This window comes from Schistocerca americana, chromosome 1 (assembly GCF_021461395.2).
Source record: "Schistocerca americana isolate TAMUIC-IGC-003095 chromosome 1, iqSchAmer2.1, whole genome shotgun sequence".
NCBI classification, from domain to species: Eukaryota; Metazoa; Arthropoda; class Insecta; order Orthoptera; family Acrididae; genus Schistocerca; species Schistocerca americana.
Window position 1 is genome coordinate 1136329445 of NC_060119.1, and position 17561 is coordinate 1136347005.

The 17561-nt window shown below is 46.5% G+C and overlaps 1 protein-coding gene across 1 annotated transcript in view; it reads right to left on the reverse strand.

The window, feature by feature from the left end:
• LOC124597181 (proteoglycan Cow) overlaps positions 1-17561 on the reverse strand; it is a gene marked incomplete at its 5' end in the record, with an annotated part of 285759 nt that overhangs the window by 52720 nt on the left and 215478 nt on the right. Inside the window, one exon of the mRNA XM_047135921.1 lies at positions 6608-6730. Coding sequence (XP_046991877.1) covers positions 6608-6730 — 123 coding nt within the window. The remainder of the gene's footprint in view (positions 1-6607; positions 6731-17561) is intronic.

The following is a 17561-nucleotide window of genomic DNA, read 5'->3' on the forward strand; positions in this document are numbered from 1 at the left end:
TGGTGATCCATTGATGCCTCAGAATATGCCCTACCAACCGATCCCTTCTCCTCATCAAGTTGTGCCACAAATTTCTCTTCTCCCCAATTATATTCAATACCTCCTCATTAGTTATGTGATCTACCCATCTAATCTTCAGCATTCTTCTGTAGCACCACATTTCGAAAGCTTCTATTCTCTTCTTTTCCAAACTGTTTATCGTCCATGTTTCACTTCCATACATGGCTACACTCCATACAAATACTTTTAGAAACGACTTCCTGACACTTAAATCTGTACTCGATGTTAACAAATTTCTCTTCTTCAGAAACGCTTTGCTTGCCATTGCCAGTCTACATTTTATATCCTCTGTACTTCGACCATCATCAGTTATTTTGCTCCACAAATAGCAAAACTCCTTTACTACTTTAAGTGTCTCATTTCCTAATCTAATTCCCTCAGCATCACCAGACTTAATTCGACTACATTCCATTATTCTCGTTTTGCTTTTGTTGATGTTCATCTTATATTCTCCTTTCAAGACATTGTCCATTGCGTTCAACTGCTCTTCCAAGTCCTTTGCTGTGTCTGACGGAATTATAGTGTCATCGGCGAACCTCAAGGTTTTAATTCTTTTCCATGGATTTTAATAGCTACTCCGGATTTTTCTTTTGGTTCCTTTACTGCTTGCTCAATATACAGATTGAATAACATTGGGGGTAGGCTACAACCCTGTCTCACTCCCTTCCCAACCATTGCTTCCCTTTCATGCCCCTCGACTCTTATAACTGCCATCTGGTTTCCTGTATTTTACCCCTGCCACCTTCAGAATTTGAAAGAGAGTATTCCAGTCAAGCAGTCTGCATAGCCTGATTTTTTCTTTCTGCGGTTTTGTGCTTTTCTTTCCCAGCGGTAAAGTCCTCTGTTGGGCCGTTAAACGAGGCAAAAATCGACGCGCGGCAGCGTCCTATTCGGCGCGTCGGTCGGAGCTGAGGGTGTGGGGCAATAAAAACATCACACGGCAGTTTATCGGCGTCGCGCGCCGCCGGCAGTCAATATTGGCAGCCCTGCGCATCCATCCGCCAGCGCCGGCTGCGTCCCTGCGGATTAGCTGGCGCGCGGGGAAGCCCCGGGGAGGCCAAGCGGCGAGAACGGGCGGGAGCAGAAGCGTAGCGAAGCGCCGCGCGGGTAATCGCGGCTAATGCTGGCGGTAGGGCAGGCAACGGGCGGGGCGGTCCGCGCCGGGTCACACACACACACACACACACACTGAGCAGGAAATACAGCGACACGATTGTGCCTTTGTGACAACAACAGCAACGGCCGCAGAGCGGCGGGTCGTTTCCAATAGGTCATCTCTGTTGCTCCAGCGTGCCAAATACAGCACCGCCACGTTATGTGCCCTCCCGTTCACACTGAAACGAACCGGGGGAGCGGGCAGGTACTTTACTTATTCTAAAGATGTTGCCCGTCTATGCAGCCACTCTGAGGTGACAAAAGTCGTGCAATACCTCCTAATGAAGCGTAGTGCAGCAGCTCGACATGGCAAGGACTCAACAAGTGGTTGCAAGTCCGCTGCAGAAATATAGAGCCACGCTGCCTCTATAGCCGTCCATAATTGCCAAAGCGTTGCCGGTGCAGGATTTTGTGCACGAACTAATTTCTCCATTATGTCTCGTAAATGTTCGATGAGATTCATGTCGGACGATTTGGATGGCCAAATCATTCGCTCGAATTGTCCAGAATATTCTTCCACCCATCGTGAACAACTGTGGTCCAGTGACATAGTACACTGCCATCCATAAAAAATTCCATCATTGTTTGGGAACATTCATTCCATGAATGGCTGCAGATGGTTCAAATGGCTCTGAGCACTATGGGGCTTAACTTCTGAGGTCATCAGTCCCCTAGAACTCAGAAGTACTTAAACCTAACTAACCTAAGGACATGACACATATCCATGCCCGAGGCAGGATTCGAACCTGCGACCGTAGCGGTCGCGCGGATCCCGACTGTAGCGCATAGAACCGCTCGGCCACTCCGGCCGGCCTGCAAATGGTCCCCAAGTAGCCTAGCATAACCACTTACAGTCAATGATAGGTTCACTTGGACCACAGGGCCCTATCCATTCTATGTAAACACAGCCCAAAGCATTATGGCGCCACCACCAGTCTGCACAGTGCCTTTTTGACAACTTGGGTTCATGGCTTCGTGGGGGTCTGCACCACAGTCGAATACTACCGTCAGCTCTTACCAACTGAAACCGGGACTCGTCTGACCAGACCACGGTTCTAGAGTCGTCTAGTGTCCAACCGATATTGTCAACAGACCAGGAGAGGCGCTGCAGGCGATGTCGTGCTGTCAGCAAAGGCACTCGCGTCGGTCATCTGGTGCCACAGCACATTGGCGCCAAATTTGACGCCCTCAACTCGGTGTCGCGCATGGTGGTGTACTTGCTCCGTGGTTGCTAACCGTTTGTCATGCGCTCACCTTTGGTCGGAAATCATGAGTTACCCACCCATTCAGTTCGTCTTAACGGTTGGGTGTAAAGTGTTGTTAATTTCGTATGTACACAAGAAAATAAGCAGGGACGCTACCTTGAAGAGCGATCTCGTGAGTTCGTATAATAATGTCTGATGCTGCACTGGTGTGCAAAACGTAAGGACGATGATGTTTGGTTTATGGGGCACTCAATCGCGCAGTCATCAGCGCCCTTACAAAGTCCCAATTTTTGCACAGTCCAATTTTTGCACAGTCCAATTTTTGCACAGTCCAATTTTTGCACAGTCCAATTTTTGCACAGTCCAATTTTTGCACAGTCCAATTTTTGCACAGTCCAATTTTTGCACAGTCCAATTTTTGCACAGTCCAATTTTTGCACAGTCCAATTGTTGCACAGTCCAATTGTTGCACAGTCCAATTGTTGCACAGTCCAATTTTTACACAGTCCAATGCAGCCTCTGACACGAATTATGATGATGAAATGATGAAGACAACACAAACACCCAGTCCTCAGGAAGAGAAAATCCCCAATCCGGCCGGGAATTGAACCCGGGACCCCTTGATCCAGAGGTAGCAACGCTAGCCACTAGACTACGAATTGCGGACAAACTTAAGGACGAAAGTAGCTTTCGCATCATGTTCAACTGCCAAGTACCATGGAACTTATCCTACAGATCGAAAGAACCGCTACAGTATAACACAGAAGGTAAAACAGAAATACTCAATGAAGCGAACAGAAATGACACTATTATTGGAAGACAATAATTACAATGAAGTTACAGCGATTGTTGATGGCCCCTGTAGATTACAAAAGGCGGGAAATGAAGTATGGAGAGCGATCGCCACCGTCAGCAATGCATGTTCTGCAATTTGGTCCCATGCTGGCCACAAGGTTAATAAGCAGTTCCTGTGGTATGGCGTTCCATTCCTCCACCAGTGCGGCTGGCAGCTCCTGGATGGTCGCTGGTGACAGTGAATGTGCTGGAATACGACTCCCCAAGGCCTATCACACGTGCTCGGGGAATGGGCAGGCCAGTCTCTCGTTCAAAGAGCTCCTCCAGCAGCGCTGTTCGATGAGATTGCTCATTGCCGTCCATAAAAATGAAGTCGGGGCCGAATGCAGCCTTGGAAAGTCCCTCATGAAGGAGTACAGTGTGACAATGAATTTTCCAGGTAAGAGTACCGCGTTAAAATATTGGGACGCCAATACGTGCGTGAAACATTCTGACTCTCCACATTGTAACACCTGGACCACCCAAAACGATCATGTTCGACAATGCTGGGCGTACACTGTATGGTAACAGGGGGAATACGTGATGGACCTAGCAACATTGCGAGCTACGCAATTCAAGCTATTATCCTCACAGGTACAGCAGTTGGAGAAGTCTCCCTCATGCCCACCGATATATCCTCTCATGTTAAGTGACATGAGTTGCCGATCAAGGATTCGTGCATAATAACAATAAAAAAAGGCTCGAGTTCAGAGAAGGCGGGGTAAAGGACATGGAGGGGGAAGGAAGAGATGCACAGAGATGGAGGGCGGAAGAAATGGAGAGAGAGAGAGAGAGAAATGGGGGGAGAGAGAAACAGAGGGACAGAGAGAGAGAGAGAGAGAGAGAGAGAGAGAGAGTGAGGGAGGGAGGGGGAGAGGGAGAGGGGGAGAGAGAGAGAGAGAGAGAGAGAGAGAGAGAGAGAGAGAGAGAGAGAGAGAGAGAGAGGGGGGGGGGGAGGGAGGGGAAGGGGGAGGAGGAGACGGACAGGGAGAGGGGGAATGAGGACATAATGGACAGAGAAGGAAGGAGGAGGAGAAAGACAGAGAGGAGGAAATCACCAAAGCGTGGAGGGGGAGGGGGGCGAGGGAGGATAGAGTGTCGACAAATCTTATGAACGATTTTTCTACTGAGATCTTCCATTATCAACCGCATTGTGAGAACTGCCTCTCTGGCGCATTCACCTTTCCTAAATCCCAGAATGATCGTCATGTAACAGATCAACGGTTTTCTTTTGTATTCATCGGTAAGTTATTCTTGTTAGCAACATAGATGCTTGATCTGTTAAGCTGACTGCGGTAATTCTCGCACCTGTCAGCTCTTGCTATCTTTGAAATTTCGTGGATGACGTTTGTCAGAATGTGTGCCAGTCTCGTACTCCCTGTCAAAATTAGTGCTTGCAGTGTGACACGTTTTGAAACACACCAATGTGTGAGAAGAATTTTTTTTTTTTAAATTTGTCACCTGAAACTTGCTGGCAGATTAAAACTCTGTGCCGGACCGAGACTCGAACTGGGGACCTTTGCTTTTCGCGGGCAAGTGCTCTACCATCTGAGCTACCCAAGCACGACTCACGCCCCGTCCTCACAGCTTTACTTCTCCCAGTACCTCGGCTCCTACCTTCCAAACTTTATAGAAACTTTCCTGCGAACCATGCAGAACTAGCACTCCTGAAAGAAAGGATATTGCAGGGACATGGCTTAGTCACAGCCACTGTCTCCACGTGTGGAGCGGTTTGTAATGTATTAAAGTCCGCCGCCCTTCCCCACCAGTTAAGGGATGAGGTCTGACAGTTCACAAAATTTCACTGGTATCGGTATCTGCAAGGATGGTGGGCACATCTCCAGCGAGATTGAGGACTACCCTAATATCAGTATATAGGATACACGTAGCCACAATATGCTGAACTGAAAGCGGCGCGCCACAAACTTCACAGTATGGCGAATCCTCCCGCCGGAGGAAGAAGCCATGTGTGAAAGGGCTATTCCTGATGCGCAGTCTGGTAAGCAAAACCTCCTTCGAGCGGTGACGCTGACATGAAGTCCCCCGTGCCTGTGTGGTCAATTTGAGCGACCGCAGTTTGTTTTTTGTCGCCTGCAACCATCCACTCTCCCAATGACGCGTCTGTCAGAAAATGAGACGATGGCGTGCAACGGTATGGGTCATTTATGGACAGCACCACCCCAACATGCTTTCTTGGCGGCTTTGTCGGCCATGTCGTTGCACTGTATCCCAATGCGGCCAGGTACCCAGCAAAAGATCACCTCCTTGCCATGGTGTTGGAGCCGCTGTAAGGAGTCATGGATGAGCTGAATCAGCGGGTCTTTCGGATACATTTGGTGAAGTGCTTGCACTGTACTAAGAGAGTCGGAACAGAAAAGAAACTTTGTGCGGTGATGTCTGTGAACCCTCACCAGTGCCATCAGAATGGCATATAACTCCGCATCATAATTCGTAAATTATTCTGGAAGACGCTCTTTAAAAACCCTGTCAGGGAAAACAGCTGAACAACCGAGAGCATCCATCTGTATAAATAAAACTTACTTAAAATAGACGAAAACAAAGTTGTAAAAACAAAATCTGGAACCGAGCGAGGTGGCGCAGTGGTTAGACACTGGACTCGCAATCGGGAGGACGACGGTTCAATCCCGCGTTCGGCCATCCTGATTTAGGTTTTCCGTGATTTCCCTATATCACTCCAGGCAAATACCGGGATGATTCCCTTGAAAAGGGCACGGCCGACTTCCTTCCCCTTCTTTGCCTAATCCAATGAGACTGATGACCTCGCTGTCTGGTCTCCTTCCCCAAACAACCCAACCAACCCAACCCAAAATCTGGAGTAGAAGTTTTCTTGTACTGTGTCAAGCTTTAAATCACTTTGGGCCTCTGAAGATGCCAAGGCGGCAGTGCATTCCATCCCTGGCTTTGTCTTTTGATGCCGGAGAGATCCAGATCCTTGAGACGGTCTGTAGCACGTACACCAAATGGCTTGATCACTTGGGACCGATTCCTCAACAGTCGGTCAGAGGTGCGTTGGACCACTGAACTAAATGCCAGTGACTGAGGCCACTGTGTGGAAGGCCACGGCAGCGAGTGCTACGTGAGGTGTTTCTTTTTTCATGTTACAGCTAGAGGACGCACTGGGGATGGTCGGTACCCGCGCGGTTTTAAGCGCCATGTCACGGACTGCGCGACCCCTCCCACCGGAGGTTCGAGTCCTCCCTCGGGCATGGGTGTATGTGTTGTTCTTAGCATAAGTTATTTTAAGTAGTGTGTAAGACTAGGGACCGATGTCCTCAGCAGTTTGGTCTCTTATGAACCGACACACATTTGAACATTTGATGGTCGGTACTCACGCAATGGACTCGGCGCCGTCTTCGTCGTCCTCTGGCTCGTCGTCGCTGTCGTAGAAGACGTCGTCCTCGGAGTCCTCGGAGCTGACCGGTGGCGGGGCGCGGGTCCGCGACACCACCACGTCCCTGCAACACGACCACCACACAGCCCGTCAACGTCGAGGTCGTAACGGACCGGCTGCCTGAGAAAGTCCACCGCGCTCTCGCCGTGGGGCATCATTTCAGAACGTACACCTCCACCTGAACTGCTTACCGGGGAATTGACCTCATTACGAAGTGTACCGCAATGAAGAAGTCAGAAAACTTAACAAATACGAACACATGTTTCAATTTAAACAAAGCTTCGGTGGGCAGGCACGCAATTGATTGAGATCTCGCCGGCTATTACATCCGCGAGAGCTGAAAAACGCTCGGACAATGTTTCGCAGAATATCAGCGAGGGCCCTGAAAAACAAAACAGCATCAACGGGCGCAGTAGGGGTCGGGAGTCGAACTACGAACCTAAGGCAATGAGTCACGAAACTCCCACCGCTTTTCTGCTTCTTCGCTAATGCAGCACTGCAAAGCGGTTGGCTTGTATAAACACACTGCGAAACGATTGTGTGTTGCGTATATGGAGTTGAGAAGCAAATTCAAATGTTTACTACAAATGCAAATAGTACGAGGGTTGGAACTTAAGTAGTGGCAACTATTTATTCACAACCGATACGAAAGAGTTGCATGTTTGCACCTGTTACTGTCCTTCAAACTAGTCGCCAGCGTTGTGTAGAACCCGTTACCAGCGATGTGGAAGGCGTAGTATAGCGTTAGCAGAGCCTGTTCTGTTGATGGTGCGAATGGAGCGGTCTACTGCCTGTCGAATCTCTGGAACAGTTCTGAAGCGAACGCCATGAAGTGGTTCCTTCATCTTCGGAATCAAATCAAAGTCACAGGTCCTGGGAGTATGGTGGATGGTACAGTACGTCCCAGTTCTATAGACCGAACAGAGCAGCCACAGCCCGCGCATTGTCGTGCAAAATGATGGGTCGGTTGCGCAGAAAGTGTCGCCGGTCCTTTCGCAAATCTGGTCGCAGGTGATGCTCCAAAAACGAACAGTAATACTGTGCACTGACGGTCTGCCGAGGAGGAACGTAATGCGTTAGGATAACACCACCAGAGTCGTACAAGAGAAACACCATAACTTTCATCATACTGTGGCTCTGGCGCACTTTCGACTTTCCCGGCGACCCATAATGACGCCATTCGTTGTATTGACGTTTCAATTTTGACTCGTACGATGTGGCCCATGTCTCATCCAGTGTTACAATACGGCGTAAGAACCTCTCCTTCGCGCTCATAGCGCTCCAAGTGCCTCTGAGCAGCGTCGTAACGCACCAATTTCTGCATTTCCGTTAAGTCCTGCGGAACCGATCGTGATGCAATTTTTCGCATGCCCATGCGTTCCTTCAGGATGCGAAGCACAGTCACATGCGCTAATCCCGATTCGTGGGCGAGCTCACGAATCGTATGGCGTCGATCACTGTCCACTAACGCGGCAACAGAATGCACTTCTTCTTCACAGATAGGACGACCTGCCCGATGCATGTCTGCCACAGTTTTCCGACCTTCGTTGAAGGCTTTTACCCAACGTGTCACTGTTCTGTATGGCAATACCGATTCCCCGCACGCCTCTTTAAGACCTTGATGCCACTGTTGTGCTGTACGACCTCTGGCACATTCAATCTTGATCCAGCTCCGTTGTTCCCGTTTCGAAAACATAGTGACACCGTTACTTTAGACCGCTCGCTCATAAGTGACTGTTTCCCTCGATTGTGCGCACGCCGGTGACGTGGGACGGGCGAGTCCACAAATGGTCGGAGGTAAATGTCAACAACGTGTGCTACCAGCGACAATAGTAGATAGTGTTTTCACAGCAGCGTTGCCACTATTTAAGTTCCGAGCTACGTATGTCGGAGCTTCGTGTAGTTCTTTAATTACGGGAAGGCTTTTTGTAAAATGGGGTCAAATAAAATGTTTTTCAGTTTTTAGGCAGCGTGGTTTCGATGACGGAGAGGCGGAAAGCCACTCTTTTTCTTCGAAGAGGACCAGAACAGTCTGTACTGGCAGATTTGTATAGGAAGTCAGGCAAGGCAAGTTCGTTGTCACCATAATGTGTATCTGTTCGTTGAAACTGGAATGGGGGAATTAAAGGACTGTTGTTGTTTGTCAGGGACAGAAAATCAGTGTAATACGATGCAGCAGTCGTAGCCGAAAGTGAGCAGGGGTTGGATTTTGGGCTAACTGTAACGCGGTGTAAATAAGAATAAAGTGTCACATGTGGACGTGCCGGAGGACCAAGTGTTAGAGACGGGAAAGAGAATCTGCAAGGGATGTAGAACATTTTGATACCTGAGAAGCAGAACAGACAAACATGATAGGGAGACGCAAGACACGAAGGCAAAGGCAAGGCGAAAAGGTCTTTCAACAGTATAAATGGCGGCTAACGTCCAAGAACTTAAAAATCGTTCCTAGTCTTGAATGTATTAAAATGAGTCTGAAGTCCGTAAAGAAACTCGCGAAAGGAACTACCGTCACCGCAAAGCGACGGAATGTACGCGCATGTACTCACAATTTTGAGGTTTTGAACTTCAAATACATCGCGTCACAGTTCATTTCTCATTTTATGGGCTCTCCACGATACAGGTACGACTCTATTACTGTCAACCGTGTATATTAAGTTGCACTCAGATTTTCTTTTTATTATGTCAAGGGATCACCAATTTAGTATTGGAGGGCAGCGTGGAGGGTAAAAATCGTAGAGGGAGACCAAGAGATGAATACACTAAGCAGATTCAGAAGGATGTAGGTTGCAGTAGGTACTGGGAGATGAAAAAACTTGCACAGGATAGAGTAGCATGGAGAACTGCATCAAACCAGTCTCAGGACTGAAGACCACAACAACAACAACAACAACATGTCGACGTTACCAGGAGTTGGAATATTAGTTTATTACATTTTCCTATTCCCGTCGTAAAAATCACCACCACCTTTAGTGAATGGGACATAAGGAAGTAACAGCATTAAAAACAATTTGTTAGTTGACATAATGCCATACTTCTGTTACTATACTCCAGTCACTTGGAGAGCTGGCATCGTGGCAGCTGTAACAGGGAACAGGGATGTTTTTTTTTTCTTTTTTTTTTTTCTTCCCTACACAGTTTTGCCGCTGTTTATCGTAGACTGTGGTCGAGCAGGCAATCGGATATAAATTATAAATGCGAAAGTTTGTGTGTGTGTGTGGGGGGGGGGGGGGGGTGGGGGGTGTATTTTACTCCTTCACGCTGAAGCGGTGGAACTAATTTGGAAGAACTCTGGAAAGGAATTACATTATACTCCGAGTTAACACATAGGCTATTTTTATAACCGTGGTGTACAAGATATTTATTGGTTCAAAGAATACAACACGAAATGTGGACCAATATTGACCCTTAGAAAAAGCTTGCCGCAAGTTCTGTGTGTTATACTTGCTATCTCGATAACATGTTCTTGTCCGCAGCGAGAATGAGATACGCGCGACGTATAATTCTGTTCGACATTTTATTTGGACGAGAAGTTTATTTTAAGCTCACACGACAGTGGGAAAAAACATTGTGAAACATTTCCAGTGCAACGAATATTAACAGTTTTTTGGTAACTAATTGAGAGAAAACAGTAACAGTAATAGGAATACTAAAGAAGTCAAAGCTTATTATTAAATTCATGGAGTGCGTACTACAGCAAGGAGAAAGTGTCTCACAGCGCTCCTGGCGGTCAGCGCGCGAACCTTGTTGACATGCGACGGACGATCAGCTGATCAACTGACATCCGTTTCGGCTGACGCCCGACGTCACTACAAGTATTTACTCTTCTACTTTTGAACTGTATCGAATTTGTGGCTAATATGCCCTCCATAATATCTTTCAATACACTGAATGCACTGCTTATACAATCCTCAAAGTGTTTAATCCGTACTTCAATACAATCCCGCTTCATTTTATCCGCTGAGCGGCTGTCCTATCTTACAGCTTCTGAGACGCGCTAAGACTCACAACGGCAGTATCACTTAAACGCTGAACGACAGACGTCGCGCCTTTACGTGTAGAACGTGGCAGGCTTTTGTTGAGACTGGATTTGATTGTGATATGCAAGCGTATCCGCTGGTAACATTATCGCGAAATATAGGAGAGAGTGTCACAGAAATGATACAGGATTTGGGCTGGAAATCATTAAAAGAAAGGCGTTTTTCGTTGCTACGGAATCTTCTCACGAAATTCCAGTCACCAATTTTCTCCTCCGAATGCGAAAATATTTTGTTGACACCGACCTACACGGGGAGAAACGATCACCATGATATAAGGGAAATCAGAGGTCGTATGGAAAGATATATGTGTTCTTTCATTCCGAGCGCTATACGAGATTGGAATAATAGAGAATTGTGAAGGTGGTTCAATGAACCCTCTGCCAGGCCCTTGAATGTGATTTGCAGAGTATCCATGTAGATGTAGATGTAGAACAGGCACACACGTGAGGGCAGATGACATTGTTGCACGCACAAATACTATAAAATCTGCGCTGCAGCGAACTAGAAATTCCTTATTTTTCTTTCTCCGTCGAGTTAGTATGTTTGTTATTCCTTCACGCTAAAGCGGCTGAACGGGTTTAGATGAACTCTGGAATGGAGATAACTTATACCCTGAATTAACACACAGGCTGTCTTTTATTTTTTAAAAAAATCACTATTCCCGTGAGGTGGCCAACGTGAGTACTGTTCCCGTGGGATGGGTATCGTGACTAAACAGTCATCCACGAAATTTAACTAGCGAATGGGTGAATTACGTTTAGCGTAAAGATTTGTTTCTGCTTTGACAAATGAAATTATTGATGCCACGAATTTCTATCGTCCCATCAAACTTGCCTTTCCAGTTCAAACGTTTGCAGCTTCCTTTGAAAGTGGCCTTCTCGATCACTACAAATAAGAATCCAGGGCAAACGTTAAAAGTGGCTGCTGTTCATTTGGGCACACCACATTTTTCGCATGACAGCTACACGTTGACTGTTCGCGTGTATCGAGGGTCACAAATCTCTGCAAACAGTATATGCAGAGAACGAGAAGTCTCGGAACGTTGTTTACAGTAGTTTTCCGGCTCTCCATAGAGACCGAGACAATTACGGTGTTTTCCGTGCTAGGCATGTCGCAAACAGTCATGAAATTATTTACTTCCTTTCAAATGGTTCAAATGGCTCTGAGTACTATGCGACTTAACTTCTGAGGTCATCAGTCGCCTAGAACCTAAAACTAATTAAACCTAACTAACCTAAGGACATCACACACATCCATGCCCGAGACAGGATTCGAACCTGCGACCGTAGTACTTCCTTTCCTCGCACATTTTGTAAATTCGCTACTCCGTCGCGTAACAGTTTTTTTTTTAATGTAAACGAGTAACTTGTGAGAGGCATGTATTCTGTCAGTTTCTCCCATCGTCTCAAAGTCTAGTGTTGTTCTGTTTCTCTTCTTCCAATGTCACACGGTTTGCTGGGCCGCAAGTGGTTCGCGCCTCAATATCTCCAAGAGATTCTGATGGTGCATGCGCGTGGATAGTGAGTTTCGGCATTAACAATTCTTCGTAAGTCACTGTGTAACCATAGGTAACGCTGTGGGACGCAGCTACTCGTCTATAAATAGCAGCGCGAGACCAACAATAGGTCTCCGCCTATTTTCAGTTATCCTGGTCATTTATCCCTGCAGCGTGGGGCCCGGAAAAATCGGGAACTTGCTGTAGAGTAAATCTAATGGATGAGCCGACCGACAGTACCCTGTACTCCAATTGTTAGCAGTAGCGTCGAATGGCGCCTTCACCACGGCGCCCTCCTCTCCCTTCAACAGAAGCAGCCGTGTTGTTACGGGATGTGACGCGATAAATGGAGCATCCACCCGAAGCGCAGGCAGAACGTCTTCTCTCGCGGGTCGAGCGCTCGAGGCAAGTCGCAGATCGATAGCGGGACGGCAGCAGCAGCAGCAGCCCGCTAAAAGTTTCCGCCGCCTCGAGCAGATAGACATCTGTATTGAAAGCGAGCCGCGTCCGCGCGAGTGAAAGAGTTGCAGCGCAGGCACGGTGATAGGGGGCCCCGTGAAGAGGAGGAGCAGCAGCCAGTTAATCTCTGGCGAGATGACGGATGCCCGCGGGGCACGAGTCTCCAGTTGGCCATTCATCTCGGCCCCGGAAACATCCATTTGCTGCCCTCCTCCGGACACTGCTGGCCCCGCTGCGATGCGCTGGCGGAACTCCCCCCCCCCCCCCCCCCCCCCCCGGCCATCAGCCCTCACCTGCAGGTAAACGTGCTCCCGTGACACTGCTGACGCGAGGTTTCTCCCCCACCCCCCACCCTCCCCCACTCCGATATCAGCCAGTGCTGGCGAATCAATGGTGGATGAGTTGGTCACAAACAAGGGGAGAAGTACAAGAGCTGAAGGTTTTACAGGGTGGCCCACAGGAACAAGTACAGTTTCATCCGATCATTATGAGGTTTATCGTATTTTTCACCAATATAACACAGATAACTCTTCTGCACACACTGCCATTGCTAAAAAGTAGAGTTGTGAAATTACTGTAGACTATTACACTACTGGCCATTAAAATTGCTACACCACGAAGATGACGTGCTACAGACGCGAAATTTAACCGACAGGAAGAAGATGCTGTGATATGCAAATGATTAGCTTTTCAGAGCATTCACACAAGGTTGGCGCCGGTGGCGACACCTACAACGTGCTGACATGAGAAAAGTTTCCAATCGATTTCTCATACAGAAAACTGCAGTTGACCGACGTTGCCTGGTGAAACGTTGTGGTGATGCCTCGTCTAAGGAGGAGAAATGCGTACCAACACGTTTCCAACTTTCACAAAGGTCGGATTGTAGCCTATCGCGATTGCGGTTTATCGTATCGCGACATTGCTGCTCGCGTTGGTTGAGATCCAATGACTGTTAGCAGAATATGGAATCGGTGAGTTCAGGAGAGTAATACGGAACGCCGTGCTGGATCCCAACGGCCTCGTACCACTAGCAGTCGAGATGACAGGCATCTTATCCGCATGGCTGTAACGGATCGTGCAGTCACGTCTTGATCCCTCAGTCAACAGATGGGACGTTTGCAAGACAACAACCATCTGCACGAACAGTTCGACGACGTTTGCAGCAGCATGGACTATCAGCTCAGAGACCGTGGCTGCGGTTACCCTTGACGCTGCACCACAGACAGGAGCGCCTGCGATCGTGTACTCAGCGACGAACCTGGGTGCACGAATGGCAAAACGTCATTTTTTTGGGTGAATCCAGGTTCTGTTTACAGCATCATGATGGTCGCATCCGTGTTTGGCGACATCGCGGTGAACGCACATTGGAAGCGTGTAGTCGTCATCGCCATACTGGGGTATCACCCGGCGTGATGGTATGGGGTGCCATTGGTTACACGTCTCGGTCACCCTTTGTTCGCATTGACGGCACTTTGAACAGTGGACGTTACATTTCAGATGTGTTACGACCCGTGGCTCTACCCTTCATTCGATCCCTGTGAAACCGTACATTTCAGCAGGTTAATGCACGACCGCATGTTGCAGGTCCTGTACGGGCCTTTGTGGATACAGAAAATGTTCGACTGCTGCCCTGGCCAGCACATTCTCCAGATCTCGCACCAACTGAAAACGTCTGGTCAATGGTGGCCGAACAACTGGCTCGTCACAATACGCCAGTCACTACTCTTGATGAACTGTGGTATCGTCTTGAAGGTGCATGGGCAGCAGTACCTGTACACGCCATCCAACTCTGTTTCACTTAATGCCCAGGCGTATCAAAGCCGTTGTTACGGCCAGAGGTGGTTGTTCTGGGTACTGATTTCTCAGGATCTATGCACGCAGATTGCGTGAAAATGTAATCACATGTCAGTTCTAGTATAATATATTTGTCCAATGAATACCCGCTTATCATCTGCATTTCTTCTTGGTGTGGCAATTTTAATGGCCAGTAGTGTATATGTAACAAGTGTAGCCTACAGTAGTTCATCTAGCAGCTTTGCTCAGTTAATCTGCGTTACCTGTATATTATGTGTGTTGCATACCTATCAGGCGTAAGCTCATAACGATCGCATTCTTTACGTATGTGACCAGTATCTTAGCATTTGCCCCTAAAAACTGGAAGCACTTAAGTGTATAGAAACTGAGTGAGGATATATAAAGGGCCAGGTAACCTACAGAACGTTTTTGTCCTAGATAGGTAGCCTCCTGTCTGTTACTTAAAAATAAACAGAATTTAAAGCAATATTGAAATCGTCGATGTTCAATTCAGGTTTTATTCGAGAATGGTTGATTTGTAACGTGAAACAGAGGAATGCTATGGTAAAAATGAAGGAAAAAATACAGATTTTGCATGTAATGCTATAAAAAAGCAATTTCCCCTACAAAAAGCCAAAATAAAAAGAAACCACAAGCGAAAAATATATCAAACATCGCTTCAAAACTTCGACAAGCTTATATAAAACATGTTTCTGTTACTCATAAACGACTTTCGCGTTTATCTATAATAAAAGGAAACTCTTGCCTTTGGTTACGATGAAGAACGTTTTGTTGATTACAAAAATGGCAATCGTTATATATATATATATATATATATATATATATATATATATATATATATATATATATATATGTCAACTGCACTTGTATCAAAAGTAATTCGTTTAGTTACATAAAAGCGCGGAAGTTACGGGATCACTAAGTTTGATTACTAATAAAATGCACCTTATAGAATATAGGGATATAAAATGCACAAAGGATAATACTGAATGATGTGTGGTTCTAATTATGTGCAAAACAAACAACCAAACAAACAGAAAAAACAAAGAATTCTTCGGATCCCAATTTCTCTTTTGCACATTTATTTATCTTTCTTTCTCTACCAATGCCACCAATACTACCTCTAATCCTATTATTTCCTCGGTCATTTACCGAGCGAGGTGGCGCAGTGGTTAGCACACTGGACTCGCATTCGGGAGGACGACGGTTCAATCCCGTCTCCGGCCATCCTGATTTAGGTTTTCCGTGATTTCCCTAAATCGCTTCAGGCAAATGTCGGGATGGTTCCTTTGAAAGGGCACGGCCGATTTCCTTCCCCATCCTTCCCTCACCCGAGCTTGCGCTCCGTCTCTAATGATCTCGTTGTCGACGGGACGTTAAACACTAATCTCCTCCTCGGTCATTTATGTTGCGCACCAGGACTACCGAACTGTGGCTTTGCTAGAGCACAACGCTACTGAAAAGCCAAACACAAGTTTATTTTTTAAAAATTAGAGCGCACAAGTCGTTCTCATCATGGGCGAGGCATTGCTCAAGATTTTCGCGGTCGTGATGATTTAGACCTCTGTAATGGGGCGAACAGCGGCAATCGGCCCGAAACAATGGGAAGTGTCACGTCATCCATGTGAGTACCAATAGGAAACCGGTAAGTTTCGGTTAGAAGATATATGACACAAATCTAAACCATGCTAATTCAACTAAACACCTAGGTATAACAATTATGAACAACTTAGGGGGTAGACCAGGGTGACTCTCCAGTTTGGAACCGCTGTTCATGATATTTAAAAAAAAAACAAAAAAAAACAAGAAATTACAAAAATGACTTAAGACCTTTATTGTAGATCCTTAAGATTGTATTATATATTTCTGAAGTGAAAAAACTTGCACCCAGAAGACACTACACGACATCGACGAAAGGCCTTTACAGAGTGCGAGGGCGAATGGCGAGAGCACTGAACGCCACAATTTTCAGTCTAGGAGAAAATTTCGTGCTTCGAAACTAATGATATTGTCTACCCAGCACTTAGGAGTATTTAAAAAAAAACTTTTTAAGAAAATGGCGGCACTCTGAAATAAAATTCATTTTTTTCGACAAAAAGGTTTTAAACAAACTTGCACCAAAAAACTAAATTACTATGTATCTCAAAAATCGTACGTTCTACGTTAGAATAAACACCGACTCACGATTTACAAAATGGTATAATGCAATTGCATGTATATTTCATGAGTTATATGGTTCAAATGGCTCTGAGCACTATGGGACTTAACATCTGAGGTCATTAATCCCCTAGAACTTAGAACTAGTTAAACCTAACTAACCTAAGGACATCACACACATCCATGCCCGAGGCAGGATTCGAACCTGCGACCGTAGTGGTCTCGCGGTTCCAGACTGCAGCGCCTACAACCGCACGGCCACTTCGGCCGGCCAATAACAAAAAACTGAAGAACAAAATAAAAGGCGACTGTTTGCAGTAATTTCAAGAACCCTTGAAAAATGTTGTTTTGAAAACAAAAACCAAGAGTTTATAATTTCGACTTACGTTTTTTGCTATTTCAACTGAACTAATCTTTAATCGGCACCGTATAGTTGGTCTGTTTCTACGCCGACGTCAGAACACATCGATTAACTAGCTTCCGCTTACCATTCGAAGCGTTTTTTTGCACGACTGGGATTTCTTTTCCAACCTTTTCTACCTGTATAAATACATCTGTTTGTCATTTTCAAGCACTCACGTTTTACTTCGCATAAAAAACAAACGAAATGACAAGCTGTCGCGAGACAAGCACGCGCTTTCAGACTGTTTACCACAAACGTATCATGTTGCGAAGACAAATCGTGTTGGAAATAGTAATTTAATTGATACTAATGGCCTATGTGATACTATCCGAAACTAACAGGACCGCTATTCCTTCATTACCTATTATACACTAAAGAACCAAAGAATCTGGTACACATCCCTAATACCGTGTAGGGCCCCCGTGAGCACTCAGACGTGCTGCAACACGACGTGGCATGGACCCGACTAATGTCTCAAGTAGTGCTGGAGGCAACTGACACTGTAAATTCTGCAGGGCTGTCCATATAT